General features: G+C 41.9%; 1 protein-coding gene across 1 annotated transcript; it reads left to right on the forward strand.

Annotated features, from left to right (window-relative positions):
* Nucleotides 1-19,551, forward strand: LOC124150079 (15-hydroxyprostaglandin dehydrogenase [NAD(+)]-like). The gene is made up of 8 exons (XM_048399799.1): nucleotides 1-336; nucleotides 4,690-4,787; nucleotides 7,400-7,523; nucleotides 10,440-10,546; nucleotides 10,782-10,878; nucleotides 14,956-15,032; nucleotides 15,586-15,731; nucleotides 17,618-19,551. The coding sequence occupies exons 2-8, from the start codon at nucleotides 4,695-4,697 to the stop codon at nucleotides 17,742-17,744; spliced, it is 771 nt and encodes a 256-aa protein (XP_048255756.1). The 5' UTR covers nucleotides 1-336; nucleotides 4,690-4,694; the 3' UTR covers nucleotides 17,745-19,551.
* The last annotated feature ends 918 nt before the right edge of the window (nucleotides 19,552-20,469 follow it).

Here is a 20,469-nt window from a genome sequence, read left to right on the forward strand (position 1 = left end):
CATCACTCGTGGTTTTTCCCCGGACTGACGCTTTATCCACTATACCACGGAGGCATGTTAACCACCAGAGTACCCCCACACCAAAGTTTGGATGTCGCGCTACATTATCATTTGTTTCACGGGTACATTGATATTTACATATATAGCCTTTGTAATTTGCAGTATTGAAAACAGTTGAGGCTACTAAGTGTCTAAACTATCTCGCGCGTTCCGCATCATAAGGCCCCCACCTCCATGCATGGGCAAGCTGCCCTTGTCACAAAGAGTTCAAAAGTTCAAACGTACATACCTGAGGGAGCTGAGCAGTAAGCGTTGTCGGAAACCTCGGTGAACGCGGTGAGTTACACTATGTAGTTACAATTTACAGTATTGGTTACAAAGTAGACAAAACAATTCTGGATAACAACGTCTGTACAGATCCTTATACAGTTGTCAAGCAAGACTCCGTTATTGGTAACAAAGTTTATATTATGCTGGCGTACATACGCAGTATACACCCATACTACGCTACCCTAAGGTATGGTCAGTGTTGACTAACAGGTGATACAATATTGGGTCAAGGCTCCATTCTCAACGCTTACTTTTGTAGTGATTAATCGATTGCATTTCAATAAATACATAAACAGATGAGCACAGACTGGGCGCCCTTGATGTTAAACAAAAGAAAAGTGAAGCAACTCAGAAATAGATTCAAATGAATTGTTTGTTCACAAATATGCCAAAAAATGAATAGTGCATCGGCAGTGGTGACAAATGAATAGTTTGTTGGCAGTGGTGAAATAAATGAGTAGTGTGTTGGCAGTGGTGACAAATGGATAGTTTGTTGGCAGTGGTGAAATACATGAATAGTTTGTTGGCAGTGGTGAAATAAATGAATAGTTTGTTGGCAGTGGTGAAATATATGAACAGTTTGTTGGCAGTGGTGACAAATGAATAGTTTGTTGGCAGTGGTGAAATAAATGAGTAGTGTGTTGGCAGTGGTGAAATACATGAATAGTTTGTTGGCAGTGGTGAAATAAATGAATAGTTTGTTGGCAGTGGTGAAATATATGAACAGTTTGTTGGCAGTGGTGACAAATGAATAGTTTGTTGGCAGTGGTGAAATAAATGAGTAGTGTGTTGGCAGTGGTGAAATACATGAATAGTTTGTTGGCAGTGGTGAAATAAATGAATAGTTTGTTGGCAGTGGTGAAATATATGAACAGTTTGTTGGCAGTGGTGACAAATGAATAGTTTGTTGGCAGTAGTGAAATAAATGAATATTATGTTGGCAGTGGTGAAATAAATGAGTAGTTTGTTGGCAGTGGTAAAATATATGAATAGTTTGTTGGCAGTGTTGAAATAAATGAGTAGTTTGGTGGCAGTGGTAAAATATATGAATAGTTTGTTGGCAGTGGTGACATAAATGAGTAGTTTGTTGGCAGTGGTGAAATAAATGAATAGTTTGTTGGCAGTGGTGACATAAATAAATAGTTTGTTGGCAGTGGTGAAATATATGAATAGTTTGTTGGCAGATGTGACAAATGAATAGTTTGTTGGCAGTGGTGAAATAAATGAGTAGTGTGTTGGCAGTGGTGAAATATATGGAAAGTTTGTTGGCAGTGGTGAAATATATGAATAGTTTGTTGGCAGTGGTGACAAATGGATAGTTTGTTGGCAGTGGTGATATAAATGAGTAGTGTGTGACAGTGGTGAAATATATGGAAAGTTTGTTGGCAGTTGTGAAATATATGAATAGTTTGTTGGCAGTGGTGACAAATGAATAGTTCGTTGGCAGTGGTGAAATAAATGAATAGTTTGTTGGCAGTGGTGACATAAATGAATAGTTTGTTGGCAGTGGTGAAATAAATGAGTAGTTTGTTGGCAGTGGTGAAATAAATGAATAGTTTGTTGGCAGTGGTGACATAAATGAGTAGTTTGTTGGCAGTGGTGAAATAAATGAATAGTTTGTTGGCAGTGGTGACATAAATAAATAGTTTGTTGGCAGTGGTGAAATATATGAATAGTTTGTTGGCAGTGGTGACAAATGAATAGTTTGTTGGCAGTGGTGAAATAAATGAGTAGTGTGTTGGCAGTGGTGAAATATATGGAAAGTTTGTTGGCAGTGGTGAAATATATGAATAGTTTGTTGGCAGTGGTGACAAATGGATAGTTTGTTGGCAGTGGTGATATAAATGAGTAGTGTGTGACAGTGGTGAAATATATGGAAAGTTTGTTGGCAGTTGTGAAATATATGAATAGTTTGTTGGCAGTGGTGACAAATGAATAGTTCGTTGGCAGTTTGGCAGTGGTGAAATAAATGAATAGTTTGTTGGCAGTGGTGACATAAATGAATAGTTTGTTGGCAGTGGTGAAATAAATGAGTAGCGTGTTGGCAGTGGTGAAATAAATGAATTGTTTGTTGGCAGTGGTGAAATAAATGAATAGTTTGCTGGCAGTGGTGAAATATATGAGTAGTTTGTTGGCAGTGGTGAAATAAATGAGTAGTTTGTTGGCAGTGGTGAAATAAATGAATAGTTTGTTGGCAGTGGTGAAAGAAAAGAGTAGTGTGTTGGCAGTGGTGAAATATATGAATAGTTTGTTGGCAGTGGTGAAATAAATGAGTAGTTTGTTGGCAGTGGTGAAATAAATGAATAGTTTGTTGGCAGTGGTGAAATAAATGAATAGTTTGTTGGCAGTGGTAAAATATATAAATAGTTTGTTGGCAGTGGTGACATAAATGAGTAGTTTGTTGGCAGTGGTGAAATATATGAATAGTTTGTTGGCAGATGTGACAAATGAATAGTTTGTTGGCAGTGGTGAAATAAATGAGTAGTGTGTTGGCAGTGGTGAAATAAATGAATAGTTTGTTGGCAGTGGTGACATAAATAAAGAGTTTGTTGGCAGTGGTGAAATATATGAATAGTTTGTTGGCAGTGGTGACAAATGAATAGTTTGTTGGCAGTGGTGATATAAATGAGTAGTGTGTTTACAGTGGTGAAATATATGGAAAGTTTGTTGGCAGTGGTGACAAATGAATAGTTTGTTGGCAGTGGTGAAATATATGAATAGTTTGTTTGCAGTGGTGAAATAAATGAGTAGTTTGTTGGCAGTGGTGAAAGAAATGAGTAGTGTGTTGGCAGTGGTGAAATAAATGAGTAGTGTGTTGGCAGTGGTGAAATAAATGAGTAGTGTGTTGGCAGTGGTGAAATAAATGCAAGTTTGTTGGCAGAGGTGAAATATATGAATAGTTTGTTGGCAGTGGTGAAATAATTGAGAAGTGTGTTGGCAGTGGTGAAATAAATGAATAGTTTGTTGGCACTGGTGAAAGAAATGAATAGTTTGTTGGCAGTGGTGAAATAAATGAATAGTTTGTTGGCACTGGTGAAAGAAATGAATAGTTTGTCTGGCCAACAGGGCCATACAGGATCACTGACTGGACCAGCCATTGGAAAAAATGAATAGTTTGGTGAAATGAATGCAAGTTTGTTGGCAGTGGTGAAATATATGAATAGTTTGTTGGCAGTGGTGATATAAATGAGTAGTGTGTTGGCAGTGGTGAAATAAATGCAAGTTTGTTGGCAGTGATGAAATAAATGAGTAGTGTGTTGGCAGTGGTGAAATAAATGAATAATTTGTTAGCACTGGTGAAATAAACGAATAGTTTGTTGGGCCAACAGGGCCTTATAGGATCACTGACTGGACCAGCCATTGGAAAAAAAATGAATAGTTTGTTCAGAAATATGTCCAAAATGAATAGAGTGTGGGGAGTGGTGAAATGAATGAATAGAGGTTCGGGAGTGGTGAAATAAATGAGTAGAGGTTCGGGAGTGGTGAAATGTATGAAAAGGGCGTCGGGAGTGGTGAAATGAATGAAAAGAGCGTCGGGAGTGGTGAAATGAATGAATAGAGAGTCGGGAGAGGTGAAATGAATGACTAGAGTGTCGGCAGTGTGACATAAATGATTAGTATCAATAGTTTGTTTTGAGGAAAATACTCAAACGTAAAAAAAGTGGTAAAATAGTGAAAAATGAACAGATTGTTTGATGATGCTCAATAAATAAATAGTTTGTTTGATGACGCTCGGAAAAAATAGATTGTTCTTAAAATATGCCCTTGCTCCCTTGTACAAAACAAAGTATTCCGTTTTTATTGAACCATCACAGGGTCACAGGTCACGGAAATTATATTTTATGTTCATTTGTCTTGAATTTATGTTTGAAGAAATTTTGCATCACAAACGCGACAGTAACACGTAGTATAATCTCAAAGGGCATTAAATTGGCGTTTCCGACAATTGGTACATGTCCACTTTATCTCATGATTACCATATACCTATCAATGATATCGGGCATTTTGCATGTGCGATAGTATGTATTAACACATAGCTGATTCTTACAGGGCGGTGGGGTAGCCTAGTGGTTAAAGCGTTCGCTGGTCACCTCGAAGGCCCGTGTTCGATTCCCCATATGGGTACAATGTGTGAAGCCCATTTCTGGTGTCCCCCGCAGTAATATTGCTGGAATATTGCTAAAAGCAGTGTAAAACCATACTCACTCACTGATTCCTACAGTCTGGTCAGTCGGACAGACCCTTTTTGGTACATGTATTAGCCATGTACCAGGGGCTGACGTGGTAGCTTTTTATATTGAGGGGGCCAGGGAATTTGGCATCTTCTGATGACTCTTGTCTTGTTTTGTCTGCGTTCAGTCGACATGCAGCTGAAAGATAAGGTCGTGTTCATCACTGGAGGTGCAGAGGGGTTCGGGAAGGCCGTGGCTGAAGCTGTGCTGAGGAAGGGTGCAAAGGTAACTGCGCTTCAATTCCATTGTTTATTTACAACCTAAATAAACAATCCACTTCATATTGTTGTAAGTTATTAGCATTACTTGGTGAGTTGTATACAAGGAGAAATACCACAATGTTCTGATTAAGTCGTTTTCGTCGGACCGACTGTGTCTGAGTGGGGTATTCATGTTAAACTGTGACATGGTATCTCTGTTGACTGGCACTATAAAATCGGCATCAGTCCGGACTAGTACAAGCTGCCACACACACACGTGCATGCACGTCACTATATAAGTGCACTAATCTTGGACGCGACGTTTAACCCCTTTTCAACTCACCTCACTCCGTTATTGTTGGTCTCTGAACGAATACAACACAGCTCACAGTGTGATGTGGTCGATCCAAGTCTTGTAGGACTGTCACAGCTAGTTGGAATATTTTAAAAAATTAAAAGAGGCATTTACAAATGAGGTCAAGATACATATGTGGCATATACTATTAATGTGTCGTCTTTTCGAGATAAAAGTCGGATGCTATGGATCTGATCCATGAGTTAATAACATTACGTCCATGGAATGCACATGCCCCAGCCACAGCGCACCTTTCACATGCTTCTTTTGGGTGTTTAGTCTGCTATGAAATGAAATGTGGGTGCAAAATAAATGTCACTTCAACACAAATATGCAATCATTGTAGTGGCTTCTCGAGATCCCTATGATTGTCCTTATGTTTATGATATGATTATGCCCATACTTATGGACCCGTGAAGATCAGGGTTAGAATTAATCTTCAGCAACCCATGCTTGTAAGAGGGATCAGGGGGTCAGGCTTCTGACTTGTATGATGCATGTCATCGTATCCCAAGTGCCTAGATCGAAACTCTTGATGTCAATCACGGGATTGTCTGGTACTGACATACTTATGATATTGTCGGAATCGTACAGTGGACTGTGGTTTTGGCAGAAATTTCGTATGATTATTGAAATGGGTTTTGTCACGTTTATTTACAGGAGACGAAGCTCTAATTGACAGTCCAAGTATATGTGATTCTTAATTAATTCTTTATTCTTATGGAACCACCAACGGTGGTACAAGGGCGTATTTAACAAACAAATATATGATGAACAAAAGAGATCATTGGGACAGGAAGAGTAAATTTAGGTATTATTTTTAAAGTATTCGTAGACATTGGAAATAAACTTTGACAAATTATTCATTTCTGTTATTTTCGGTGTACAAAGATTTGTTTGTTTGTTGTTTAACGCCGCACTCAGCAATATTCCAGCTATTTGACGGCGGTCTGTAAATAATCGAGTCTGGACCAGACAATCCAGTCATTGACAACATGAACATCGATCCACGCAATTGGGATCGATGACATGCATCAACCAAGTCAGCGAGCCTGACCACCCGATCCCGTTAGTCGCCTTTTACGACAAGCATAGTCGCCGTTTACGGCAAGTATGGGTTGCTGTAGACCTATTCTACCCCGGGTCCGTTGTACAAAGTAGTTGTTTGAGTTTATAAAGATACGGATATAAATAACATTTTTCTGGTAAATATCTACCACGGATTGTATCAAAAGCTTGACATTTAAATAAATAGTGGAGCTCGTCAGGAATAGCTGGTGAGTTACAAAGGGTACGGGTTCTTTCTGCTCTTGGTATACCAAGCCAGCGGCCAGTCTCTACAGGTAAATGAAGGTGACAGGTTCTGAAAGTTAGAAATGAAAAAGATATTGTTCTTGGAAGGAGGGGATGAAGCAGATTTAAGTAATGTATGGTAAGTTCCCTTTAAACTACCTTTTAATTCTTTTAGATGTACCTTTTCAATGGGTTCCACTGATTCGTAACCGCAAACTTCAGAGCCATACAGAAGAATTGGTGATATCATAACATCAAACGCTTTTAAAAACCGTGTCTAAAGAGAACTGTATATTGCGAGCCATCCTAAGAACAACACGAATTGCTTTTGCTGCACTAGCAATAAGATTCTTAATTCAAGTCTCTCAAACATTCTTTTTCTGCTAGTTCAAATTCAGGATGTATATCAATGTAGCAGCCAACAATACCCTAACTACACAGAGGCAATATCATGATACTATTTACAATGTCCAGGCCTGGGCAGAAAATACGGTTCAGACCCATGGACCCAATCAGCCTACATCCCATTATGCCTACATCCCATTTGGCCTACAGAAAATAATGTAGGCACAATGGGAACTCAGTTTCATCCCTATTTATGTAAATGGACTGAACCATATTGTTTGACTTATATTATTTATTATCTGATCAGACCGTATCATTTCGTGATTTTACTGTAGGCAGAATGCGACTGTAGGCATATTGGGAAGACACAGAAATCCCATGTGGCAACACCCCAATGTCACAGTCATGTTCACTCGTGCATCACTTTCTGAGCATCAGACCGAATCATTTTACTGTAGGCACAATGGGACTATAGGTACATTGGGTAGACGCCGATATGCACACCCAACCTCTGAGATTTGTAACCCTTAAAAAAGAATACACGACCGTCAATTATAATAGCCTTTTGTCTCTTCACACATCAAGCAAGGATCTGAAGAAAGAAACTATCCTGTCTTACATTTGATATAGTCTTTTCTGGTCAGGTTTGTGTCGCGGATGTCAATGTGGATCTTGGGGAAGCAACGGCCAAGGAACTACAAGCTTCCAGTAGAGCAGACAGTGTTCTCTTTGTGAAATGTGACGTGTCTGATGCTTCTGTATTTGAGGGTAAGACTCTAAATATATTGACACCAACATGTACATGCACATCTACGTGGGAAGCTAGAGTTACTACAGTTGGGGTGAGATACTAAATGCTATCTTATAATGGGAAGGCTTCGGTTGTTTACAAAAAAGCTTGGCGTCGCTCTTGTCTATAAGAAGTCGAGTCAGAACTGACCATCGGTGTTCTGGACACATTACTGGGCTAACTGTTATCCCTATTAAAATATTAGTCCAAGACATCGAAAAGCAGTGTCCAACAAGGGCTTAGCTGAGACATTTTACAAGTGGAGGTAACTTTGGAAACATAAACTGCGAAGTCTGTCCGCGAGGACGCTAGCGGACAGTTTCCATATCTGTGCTTGTAGACCTCTCCGTCTTTCCCATTGTTGTGTTCGACATCCCCTTGCATTTGGCAACCTTATGACTGGCAAGGCAGACTTTTATGTGTAGGCAAATGTATTTAGTTTAGTTACGACACTTTCACAAATTGTATCCGGAACTGTATTGACCTTGTGGAGTAATGTATCAATGAACACATTACAGGAAAACTTGCAATGTTTAGGTACCGTTTGTAAGAGACGCAAATATTTTCTTCGAAGACAGAACTTAAAAAATGGCATTATATGATAAAGAGGCAATCATACTTGGGATTTTTGGGATTGAAAATAACCTATATTAGGAATACACATTATGTTTAACTGTCTCGCTTAATACAATGTTTATTCCCAATACTGGATATTTACCATGCCAAAACACACCTCTGTATATGTGAATCATTGATCACAATACGTTATTACAGTTACAGGAGGTGCAGCCAAGCGAAATAAAAACATATGAAAACAAGGATCAGTTGGCTACAATGTATAAATTGGTATTTGCGGACAAACAGGTATTAATAAATAGAACCGACATAACCATTTCACTAATCACAATATATCATCTACATCATATGCATGTGTTTATGAATCACAATAAAAAAAGGATGATACCAGGTGTTCGCGACAAGTTAAGTACATCCTGCGCCATTGGTGGCATCCATCACAAACACACACATGCAAAGGCAATTACATTGTTCACCTTTGTTCAAGTTTGATATGGTCCTCCACATGTCGAACAAAACACTTTTTGAAAGCTTTACTACGGCCTTGAATATTGAAAAGGCGTTTGAGCAAGAATCGTATGACGCTTTTTGAAATTTTCGTAAATGGAACGTGCTTGTACCTGAAACCTTGTGAAATGTAGACACCAAAGGCTGGAATATTGCTCGGCATAAAAAGAAAGTTAATTTCACCCCTCTTGTCAGTCTTGTAGATATGCTTTGTCACCCTGAATCATTATGCATCTAAATACGAAACAGATGAGGCTGTTTCACTGGTCTCTTTCATGTTTGTTTGTTTGTTTGTTTGTTGTTTAACGCCGCACTCAGCAATATTCCAGCTATATGAAGGCGGTCTGTAAAATAATCGAGTCTCCACCAGACAGTCCAGTGATTGACATCATGAGCATCGATCCACGCAATTGGGATCGATGACATGCATCAACCAAGTCAGCGAGCCTGACCACCCGTGGCCGTTAGTCGCCTTTTACGACAAGCATTGTCGTTTTTAACGGCAAGTATGGGTTGCCGAAGACCTATTCTACCACGGAATCTTCACGGGTCTGGTCTCTTTTAGTATTAGTTGAGGTGGGTAAATGAATGGAAATGTTGAAGGACATTGTCCATTGGTTCATTTTGAATGATATCATCGCTATACCTGAAGCTTAAGTTAAGTAAGTTTAAATTACCTCGCTTTCATTTTGCCATTCAGTTTCCGATTCAAATGCATAAGGAAATATTCTTCCAATTTTTTGACAAATTGTCCTGAACGTTTGAGGTGAAGTGGCGTGAAATGGGGTTTAACGTCGCGTGAAAGATTATTGCACTTATATTGCGACGTGCATGCACGTGTGTGTGGCTTCTTGTAGTAGTCCGGACTGGTGCCGATTTTATGGTGCTAGCCCACTGAGACCCCATGCCGCTGTTTTCCATGAATACTCCACGCCGACATGGTATACTTTCCTTGTTTTAACCACTTATCGCCAAGCACCAGGCAGGGCAACAACAAGTATGCCTTTTAACGTCTTTTGGTATGACGCGGCCGGGGATCGAACACCCGGACATTCCGTTCTCCGAGCGGACGCTCTACCACTAGACCACGGAGGCGGCCCTAAACGTTTGAAGATATATATGTTAATGTGTCACCATGTGAGAAAAGACCCATGGTTCAAGTTTGTCCTCAAGCTTGTCGTGTTGGATAGTGGTGTACAAAGTTGAAAAATCAAATGTTTTTCGATAATTGAACTTGGTTATTTTCCGAGAATGCAATAATTCAAGCAAATCCTTTGAATTTTTTACAATACACGTTATTGATACCACTTGTCTCAAATACTTTCTGTGAAAGAAATACCCTGATTATATTAAGGATTATGGTTAATCTTTTAGACATGGATTGGTCTACATTTGCCTGACCAAACAATATGTCGCTCTTTGTATTGATTTGTAAACACCAATTAACACCAATTTGTATTTTCAAAACCAATTAAAACCAAGTCTGGGATATTACATGACAAGTCATGGTGCCCCGACGGCGAGCGCAGATTCTCACTCATGTTATACGGAGATCATCATCTTTGTTAATGAATAGCCAAATGAATCGCTATATATACAAGGGATTCTAAAATGTTTTGAATAACTATCAATATATTCAAAATCCAATTGACAATATCATCTGTTGAACATCCATAACTCTAATTGTCTAATGAGAACAAGCCTGACCATATTGTTCAGTGGAAGTCAACGTTCTTAATTAGCATCACATAACTTGCAGCTTCATCTTCTTAAGTTCACAATAAAACATGTGTGAGCATTTTGTCAAACAGATGCTTTCAAAGCTGCCGTCTCCAAATTTGGTCACGTTGATGTCATGTGCAACAATGCGGGCATCTTGGATGAACGAATATGGGAAAAACAGCTCGAAATCAACTTCGTAAGTGTTTGGAATCTTAGCTTTTATCCACAAAAAGTTTCATCTGTCACCATTTTACCATGTCTTCATTGGTAAGTTATTGCCATACTATATCTTGACTTGACACAGTTGGTAAACATACATTATCTTACATGTGAACGCATCGTTATTCTGCATGACTAACTTGCAGGTATTACCCCTTCATATATGGTATATATTTATACCGTCATATGTCGTTATTGCTGTCTTCTCCCAGGGTGGCGTTGTGCGGGGGACCATGATGGCGCTGAATCACATGAGGAAGGATAAAGGGGGTAGAGGCGGTGTCATCATCAATACCGCTTCAATCGGAGGTATGAAGTGGTCATTCTTGTGGTACAATAACCTTTCTGCTGGACCTCAGAGAACAAGCTTGGGTGCTTGGTAAGCGTGTGGGTAATGGGGTGGGCCTGTGTGAGATGGGGTGGGACTGGATGAGATGGGATGGGACTGGATGAGATGGGATGAGATGGAATGGGATTGGATGGGACTGGATGAGATGAGATGGGACTGGATGAGATGGGGTAGTACTGGATGAGATGGGGTGGACTGGATGAGATGGGATGGGACTGGATGAGATGGGGTGAGACTGGATGAGATGGGATGGGACTGGATGAGATGGGGTGAGACTGGATGAGATGGGATGGGACTGGATGAGATGGGGTAGTACTGGATGAGATGGGATGAGACTGGATGAGATGGGGTAGTACTGGATGAGATGGGGTGGACTGGATGAGATGGGATGGGATGGGATGGGACTGGATGAGATGGGGTGAGACTGGATGAGATGGGATGGGACTGGATGAGATGGGGTATTACTGGATGAGATGGGGTGGACTGGATGAGATGGGATGGGACTGGATGAGATGGGGTGAGACTGGATGAGATGGGATGGGACTGGATGAGATGGGGTGAGACTGGATGAGATTGGATGGGACTGGATGAGATGGGATTGTACTGGATGAGATGGGGTGGACTGGATGAGAAGGGATGGGACTGGATGAGATGGGGTAGTACTGGATGAGATGAGATGGGATGGGACTGGATGAGATGGGGTGAGACTGGATGAGATGGGATGGGACTGGATGAGATGGGGTAGTACTGGATGAGATGGGGTGGACTGGATGAGATGGGATGGGACTGGATGAGATGGGGTGAGACTGGATGAGATGGGATGGGACTGGATGAGATGGGGTGAGACTGGATGAGATTGGATGGGACTGGATGAGATGGGATGGGACTGGATGAGATGGGGTGGACTGGATGAGATGGGATGGGACTGGATGAGATGGGGTAGTACTGGATGAGATGAGATGGGATGGGACTGGATGAGATGGGGTGAGACTGGATGAGATGGGATGGGACTGGATGAGATGGGGTAGTACTGGATGAGATGGGGTGGACTGGATGAGATGAGATGGGACTGGATGAGATGGGGTGAGACTGGATGAGATGGGATGGGACTGGATGAGATGGGGTGAGACTGGATGAGATTGGATGGGACTGGATGAGATGGGATTGTACTGGATGAGATGGGGTGGACTGGATGAGATGGGATGGGACTGGATGAGATGGGGTAGTACTGGATGAGATGGGGTAGACTGGATGAGATGGGGTAGACTGGATGAGATGGGATGGGACTGGATTAGATGGGATGGGACTGTATGAGATGGGATGGGACTGGATGAGATGGGATGGGACTGGATGAGATGGGGTGGACTGGATGAGATGGGATGGGACTGGATGAGATGGGGTGGACTGGATGAGATGGGATGGGACTTGATGAGATGGGGTGAGACTGGATGAGATGGGATGGGACTGGATGAGATGGGATGGGATGAGATGGGATGGGACTGGATGAGATGGGGTAGTACTGGATGAGATGGGGTGGACTGGATAAGATGGGATGGGACTGGATGAGATGGGGTGGACTGGATGAGATGGGGTGAGACTGGATGAGATGGGGTGAGACTGGATGAGATGGGATGAGACTGGATGAGATGGGGTAGTACTGGATGAGATGGGGTGGACTGGATGAGATGGGATGGGACTGGATGAGATGGGGTGAGACTGGATGAGATGGGGTAGTACTGGATGAGATGGGGTGGACTGGATGAGATGGGATGGGACTGGATGAGATGGGGTGAGACTGGATGAGATGGGTTGGGATTGGATGAGATGGGGTAGTACTGGATGAGATGAGATGGACTGGATGAGATGAGATGGGACTGGATGAGATGGGATGGGACTGGATGAGATGGGATGGAAGTGGATGAGATGGGACGAGACTTGATGAGACGGGATGGGACTTGATGAGATGGGGTGAGACTGGATGAGATGGGATGGGACTGGATGAGATGGGATGGGACTGGATGAGATGGGATGGGATGAGTTGGGATGGAACTGGATGAGATGGGATGGGACTGGATGAGATGGGGTATTACTTGATGAGATGGGATGGGACTGGATGAGATGGGGTAGTACTGGATGAGATGGGGTGGACTGGATGAGATGGGATGAGATGGGATGGGACTGGATGAGATGGGGTGAGACTGGATGAGATGGGATGGGACTGGATGAGAAATGGGTAGTACTGGATGAGATGGGGTGGACTGGATGGGATGGGATGGGACTGGATGTGATGGGGTGAGACTGGATGAGATGGGATGGGACTGGATGAGATGAGATGGGATGAGATGGGATGGGACTGGATGAGATGGGATGGGACTGGATGAGATGTGATGTGATGGGATGGGACTGGATAAGATAGGATGGGACTGGATGAGATGGGATGAGACTAGATGAGATGGGATGGGACTGGATGAGATGGGATGGGATGGGACTGGATGAGATGAGATGGGATGAGATTGGATCAGACTGGATGAGATGAGATGGGATGGGACTGGATGAGATGGGTTGAGACTGGATGAGATGGGATGGGACTGGATGAGATGGGATGGGACTGGATGAGATGGGATGGGACTGGATGAGATGGGGTGGGACTTGATAAGATGGGATGGGACTGGATGAGATGAGATGGGATGAGATTGGATGGGACTGGATGAGATGAGATGGGATGGGACTGGATGAGATGGGGTGAGACTGGATGAGATGGGATGGGACTTGATGAGATGGGGTGAGACTGGATGAGATGGGATGGGACTGGATGAGATGGGATGGGATGGGATGAGATGGGATGGGACTGGATGAGATGGGGTAGTACTGGATGAGATGGGGTGGACTGGATGAGATGGGATGGGACTGGATGAGATGGGATGAGACTGGATGAGATGGGGTAGTACTGGATGAGATGGGGTGGACTGGATGAGATGGGATGGGACTGGATGAGATGGGGTGAGACTGGATGAGATGGGGTAGTACTGGATGAGATGGGGTGGACTGGATGAGATGGGATGGGACTGGATGAGATTGGATGGAAGTGGATGAGATGGGACGAGACTTGATGAGACGGGATGGGACTTGATGAGATGGGGTGAGACTGGATGAGATGGGGTGAGACTGGATGAGATGGGTTGGGATTGGATGAGATGGGGTAGTACTGGATGAGATGAGATGGACTGGATGAGATGGGATGGGACTGGATGAGATGGGATGGGACTGGATGAGATTGGATGGAAGTGGATGAGATGGGACGAGACTTGATGAGACGGGATGGGACTTGATGAGATGGGGTGAGACTGGATGAGATGGGATGGGACTGGATGAGATGGGATGGGACTGGATGAGATGGGATGGGATGAGTTGGGATGGGACTGGATGAGATGAGATGGGATGAGATGGGATGGGACTGGATGAGATGGGATGGGACTGGATGAGATGTGATGTGATGGGATGGGACTGGATAAGATAGGATGGGACTGGATGAGATGGGATGGGACTGGATGAGATGGGATGGGATGGGACTGGATGAGATGAGATGGGATGAGATTGGATCAGACTGGATGAGATGAGATGGGATGGGACTGGATGAGATGGGTTGAGACTGGATGAGATGGGATGGGACTGGATGAGATGGGATGGGACTGGATGAGATGGGATGGGACTGGATGAGATGGGGTGGGACTGGATAAGATGGGATGGGACTGGATGAGATGAGATGGGATGAGATTGGATGGGACTGGATGAGATGAGATGGGATGGGACTGGATGAGATGGGGTGAGACTGGATGAGATGGGATGGGACTGGATGAGATGGGATGGGACTGGATGAGATGGGATGGGACTGGATGAGATGGGGTGGGACTGGATAAGATAGGATGGGGGATGTAGGTTTGAGAAAGAGGATGTGATACTGTAACTTGATTCAATATGAACCTCTTCTGAATGTTACTTAACTTTCAAAGTAATTCTTTCTTTCGCTCTTTATTAAGGTTTGCTCCCCTCCTTCTGGTTCCCTACATATGCAGCCAGTAAGAGTGCCGTTTACCATTTCACGGCGAGTTGGGCAGTAAGTCAATTTCAAATATTTTTTATTCATTATACTCTTGTATACACACACACTTGTAATTATTACAACTCCCTCTCGCTCTCTTATATTATGACAAATTATATGACAAATAAATAGTGTCGTGCTTACAGTACAGACAAACATAGCGTATATTTGGATCCTCTATTCAGACAAAGCTAATATGCGTTTCCATTCATAAAACCTTTAGGAGAGATTTATGTCCCTTTAATTAACGCGCATCTTGACAATAATCAGTGCAGACATGTTTAGGCTCCCTGTTCGAATAAGGCCGTAATGACGTAATTGACTTTTTAGTCCAAATTACACCCTGTCTGCCTGGCAGTCAAGAATCTAATTATGTAACGCCTAATGTACTCTTTACTCTTTTTCACAGCTATTGTGCCCTTCACGCCAAATGTAGTTTGTTTCGGCGGATAATTAAGACTGGTTAATCTATTACATTGGCAATGTATGTTTACTCTCTTTTAATACTCCTGCTCTTTCTGTGTCTGCATACTATCGCATACACTATGGAATATCATTGTGTCAACAGAAAAACCCTGATATGAAGTCAGCTGATGTTCGAATGGTTAGTATCTGCCCGTCGGGAGCTAAGACGGCTCTTCTGGATATGGCTGAAGAAAAGATTATAAACTACGAACATTTCAAGCAGTTTATGGAACGTTCTAAGTATTGCAGGTAAGTATAGCTCTGTTGTACATAAAATGAATAATGGTATTCGCAAATATGTGACGTATCCTTTGTTTGTAGACCAATACCATACGCTCTGAACCGTAGCAGCGGTTGTTGCTTGTGAGTGAGTGAGTGAGTGAGTGAGTTGGGTTTAACGCCTCTTTTAACAGTATTCCAGTTATATCGCGGCGTGTCAGCTTAATGTGGGAGGAGAGCCCGAAGTGATGCAGGTCTCAGGCGTTTACCACTTCGGTGAAACCCACGAGCACAGATATGGTGCTGACAAACCTAGAAACATAATCGGGGCGAACCGGGATTCGATTCATAGGTTTCTGGCGTGCCCAAGGGACGCAACTCTGCACAGCGAATCGCGGTGCCTCAGACGACTGGGCCACCCGTGGTCCCCTTGTTGCTTGTGACCAATGAAATAATATCATAGAAAGTTATCAATCCGTAAGCGTCCAGTACCCAAAAACTGAAAAGGCATGGTTTCAATCATACCCTTTTATACAAATTGTGAGTGGCGGGTGCTACCGATAGGGCAGGATATATTTATCCTTTTCACGAACGCCTGATATCATCATTGATTTTCAGTGATCCATTCCTATAATTGCCACTGCTATGTTGCCGTGTATATAGAGGTTATCACGCGAGTGTGTTTGGGGATGGTAAATATCCTGCATTAGGAATAAACATTGTATTTAGCGAGCCTTGGCGAGCTAAATACATAGTGTTTATTCCTAATACAGGATATTTACCATCCCCAAACACACAAGCGTGATAACCTCTTTATCATATAATGTCATTCTTTAATTCTGTGCTTAAAAATCGCTTTCCCTCTCTCACAAACAAAATCGAAACATTGCGAGTTTTCCTGCAATGCGCGCATTAATATTTATTACTTCAGAGGGTAAGTGACGTGTCAGTCGGAGAGTGACAGTAGCCAATATAGTTCCAAATGAAATCTATTTCTTATACAGTGGCGAAGCAACATAAACGCAAAACAACAATTATTTTTAATTGCCTCTTGCGGCAATCCATCGTTTTGTTCGCTAGAGTAACTGCCCTTTGTCAAAGGGAAGCTACTCTAACCCTAGTCTCTCAGACGTCACGGCCGCGGTCAGACCTTGTTGACAGTCGGTCTGTCCTGTCATAACGTTAAGAAGTGTAGTCAGATGTACACACAGCGACAAAACGCAACAAGGTAACAATTCACATATATTTCGGCCAAATCCAAAATTTGTGGTGAAGGTTTCAAGCCGCAAAGGTCTACAAGCACAGATATGGCTACTGATCCCGCTTGGGTAGGCCTCGTGCCCTCGCAAAATTGTTTCGAAATTTCTATCTCCAAAGTTACCAAAACTTATAAAATGCCTTATCTACGCCACAGCTAGACACGGATTTTCAGTATATTAGACTTTTCTTTTGATAATGATAGCAATTATCCCTGTAGTTTATCCAGATTGCCGATGGTTAACTCTGACTCGATCCCCGAATGACAAGGGCGACGCCATGTTTGTTTATAAAAAGTGAAAGTAGTCCCTACTTGACCTTTGATATTTGCATCTCTATCTGCATATGACCCCAACGGATATCGTTTTTATCCGTTGGCTTTATCCTGCCGAGAAACCTACCTGTTATATGATAAATTTCCATATGTGTTTTTGACATTGCATAGCACTGATATCCATATCTCCACAAGTGGTTTTAACTTGATCTGTCCATACAGGTATGCACGAATATTAACATTATCAATATATATAAATAAACCGATACTATAATAAGAAATGACACGTTTTTCCCTCAGTGAGTAAGACACCTTCCACCTGGGAGCTGATGAACTTGGGCCAATGTCATGGTGCGCTTGTCCACGTGTCTTCTGTATTTTGCAGGGTAGACCAGGTGGTGGAGGCATTCCTGCTGGCAATGGAGGACGACACCATCCACGGCACAGCCATCACCATCAAAAGTAAAGAAGGTGTAGAAAAGATGAAGATGTCGCTGGTCCCCGCGGAGTAATACCAAAATATATATACCCCCAAAATTGACCCAAGAAAATAGCCAACATACAAACATTAAAAATGCCCCATTGTAGATATATTATTTCGAAAGGTAGCACACAAGCTTTCCTTATAATTTTTCGGAACCCGATAAGGATAAATAAATAATAATATCACTGTAGTTCACCTGGATATGTAGTCAACAGTTTAAAACATGAAAGGGAAAGGCCACTTAAAAGTCAGCGATATCATATTTTGTGCATATATGCTGCGGACTAAAAACTAACACTAAATTGTGTCGATTCGATAAGGTATGATGTCATCAAGAGAAGATACATACTATTACATTAAAGTCAGACAAGTTCAGAGCAGTAGATGTTTACAGTGTTCTTAATGAATTTTGGGAGTATTTAAGAGCAAATCAAGAATAAAACGTAAAATGTCTGAAAAAAGGAATATAAACGCTTTCATTATAGTATGAACCTTCGTAGAGTGTGGACCAAACTGTATCAACATCGGAGCTTCAAATACACTGTTTGGCCCTTGAAGGTTCAAACTCCAATAAACCCACACACTGTGAAAGTCAATTGTTAAATGAACTTTGGTATGTGTTTAGTTAGCTGTGATAACCTTAAAGCGTTTATATTCCTTTTTCAGGTTTGCTCTTGGTTTGCTTTTAAAAAACTATTTTAAACCTCGGAGGTTGTAGGTCTATTCACAATTCTATTTTGTACGTCTGACTTCTTGTTTACACTAACACAAACACTAACACTAAGTATACAACAACCGTTATCGCTAAATAAAGTAGTTCCTCAAAATGAGAGGTGACATGAGCGAATGTATACTCAAAGTGACAATTTTTGTCGTTTGTTTAGAGTAAATATACTCAAATAATATCATTATTAGATGAGAAAGGATTATTTAGAACTACCTTAGTTAATTAGTCATAGTGATAGTTCGTCGTAATACATTTGCATTAAGTTCAAGACATCTAAATGGCCCACATGATAAACGTGACGGGAGAGATTTCCGAAACTGTATAATGAACCTGTGGAAAATGTAAGTCATCATTGATCAATTGACCGATCATTGAAAGGTGAGTTTAAAGATATGTCCAACAGACACTAAGGTAAATTCATAGATTCCTGTAGACTATCACTAGAGACTGTAGACTAAAGTTCAAGTAAAATGACTGAAAAAATCCTTTTGCGTACACCACTACATTTGTATAAATGTTGAATTTGAATACGAGTCCCGCGCACTACATTGCTGAGTACCGAATACCCTCTCAGTAGATCCTGAATCGAAAAAACCCACCAAAAACAAAACAAAAAGTGGTAGCAAAACTAGACTTAAAGCTGAGAATTTTCTGTATGCACAGTATCTCTGAGCACGGAAATTAATTGAGTCCTCATTTTGAAAAAAAGAAGACTATTAGTACATTATATACACCTTTTGTTTATGAAAACAGGATAGATGACATAAATGAAAGTGACTTAGTCATGAAAAATTAAAAATAATTTTTTTTATCAAGTACATGCATTTGCCTCGGGAATGATTATACGATATATGTCAATGTGACAAAAAGTATTTGTGTTTTTACATTCGGTGGGGAGGGAAGCTTTCGAAAGGATGGGGTTGGGGTGGTTTGTTCTGTCTAAATCTGGGATACTTTATTGTTCAACAAATAAAATAAATTGTTTAGGTTAGAAAAATGTGAATTTGGTGTACATTTTGAGAGAAATTATAATGTGACTAGTATTTTTAGTGTGATATTGTCAGTTTTAGTTCATTTATTTGTTGTAACATAAATTGATTTTATTCTCCGTTTGTGTCTCTCTCTAATACACGCACAGGTCGATTTTTAGCAAATTTATTTTACCTAATAAAGTCGATATATTAACTTTAATATCATAGATACAAATATGAAATTTTGGAGCTCGAAAGTCACATGTTGACGGTGTAAAGAGGCATTGAAAACTGTTCATTGTCATGTCACATAAGGCCACAGGTGGCGCTGCACTCATGTGACCGCCCCGGGCAGCAATCACAGCTCTGGATCTTCTCCGCACTGACTGGATAAGTGTTGGTCAGTTGTGGAAGTGTCTGCGGCATGTTCTGACGTTGACGTACACGTCGATCGAGTTCATCTCAGAGGTGTTCGATTGGCTTCATGAGATCGACGGCAAAACGTTGATGTTGGCATTATTAAGGTAGTCTACCGTGACACGAGCTGTGTGCGGTGGAGCGCTGTTAAAACAGCTCCCTGTGGCGGTAAATGATTGGTAGAAGGTGAGGTTGAAGAATTTGATTCATGTAGCGATTTGCTGTCAAATTTCGCTGAACAACAACCAAGTCAGATCTCGTGGTGTAGGATATGGTCACCTACACCATGATACTACCGCCACCGAATTTGTCGAATTCACGTACACAATGTGGGGCAAAACGCTCATGTCGACGACGATAAACCTGTTGTCTTCCATCTCGCCGGTGAAGGAGAAATCCTGATTCATCGCTTAGCCACACCCATGTCCAGTTTCTCAAATTCCAAGGCTGTTAGGTAAGGCACCAACGCAAGCGTCGCTGTCGATTGATCTGTTGTTAAACGGGGACGATAACTGGTCTTCTGGGTCGGATTTCAGCTTCGCTGACAGTCTGGACCGATATCCTCCTCAAACCAGGGATGCGTCCTGTAGTCACCGTAGCTGTGGCATTGAGATGACGTAGGTGGAACAGTCGAATGT

Source organism: Haliotis rufescens, unplaced genomic scaffold (genome assembly GCF_023055435.1).
Source record: "Haliotis rufescens isolate VD_foot unplaced genomic scaffold, xgHalRufe1.0.p SCAF_1, whole genome shotgun sequence".
In the NCBI taxonomy this organism is placed as follows: domain Eukaryota; kingdom Metazoa; phylum Mollusca; class Gastropoda; order Lepetellida; family Haliotidae; genus Haliotis; species Haliotis rufescens.

Bases quoted from the DNA above. Each gene is read 5' to 3' on its own strand.
- LOC124150079 (XM_048399799.1), top strand. From the start codon at position 4,695: ATGCAGCTGAAAGATAAGGTCGTGTTCATCACTGGAGGTGCAGAGGGG. The intron at 10,547-10,781 runs GTAAGTGTTTGG...GTCTTCTCCCAG, and splicing joins AACAGCTCGAAATCAACTTC to GGTGGCGTTGTGCGGGGGAC. The intron at 15,033-15,585 runs GTAAGTCAATTT...TTGTGTCAACAG, and splicing joins ATTTCACGGCGAGTTGGGCA to AAAAACCCTGATATGAAGTC.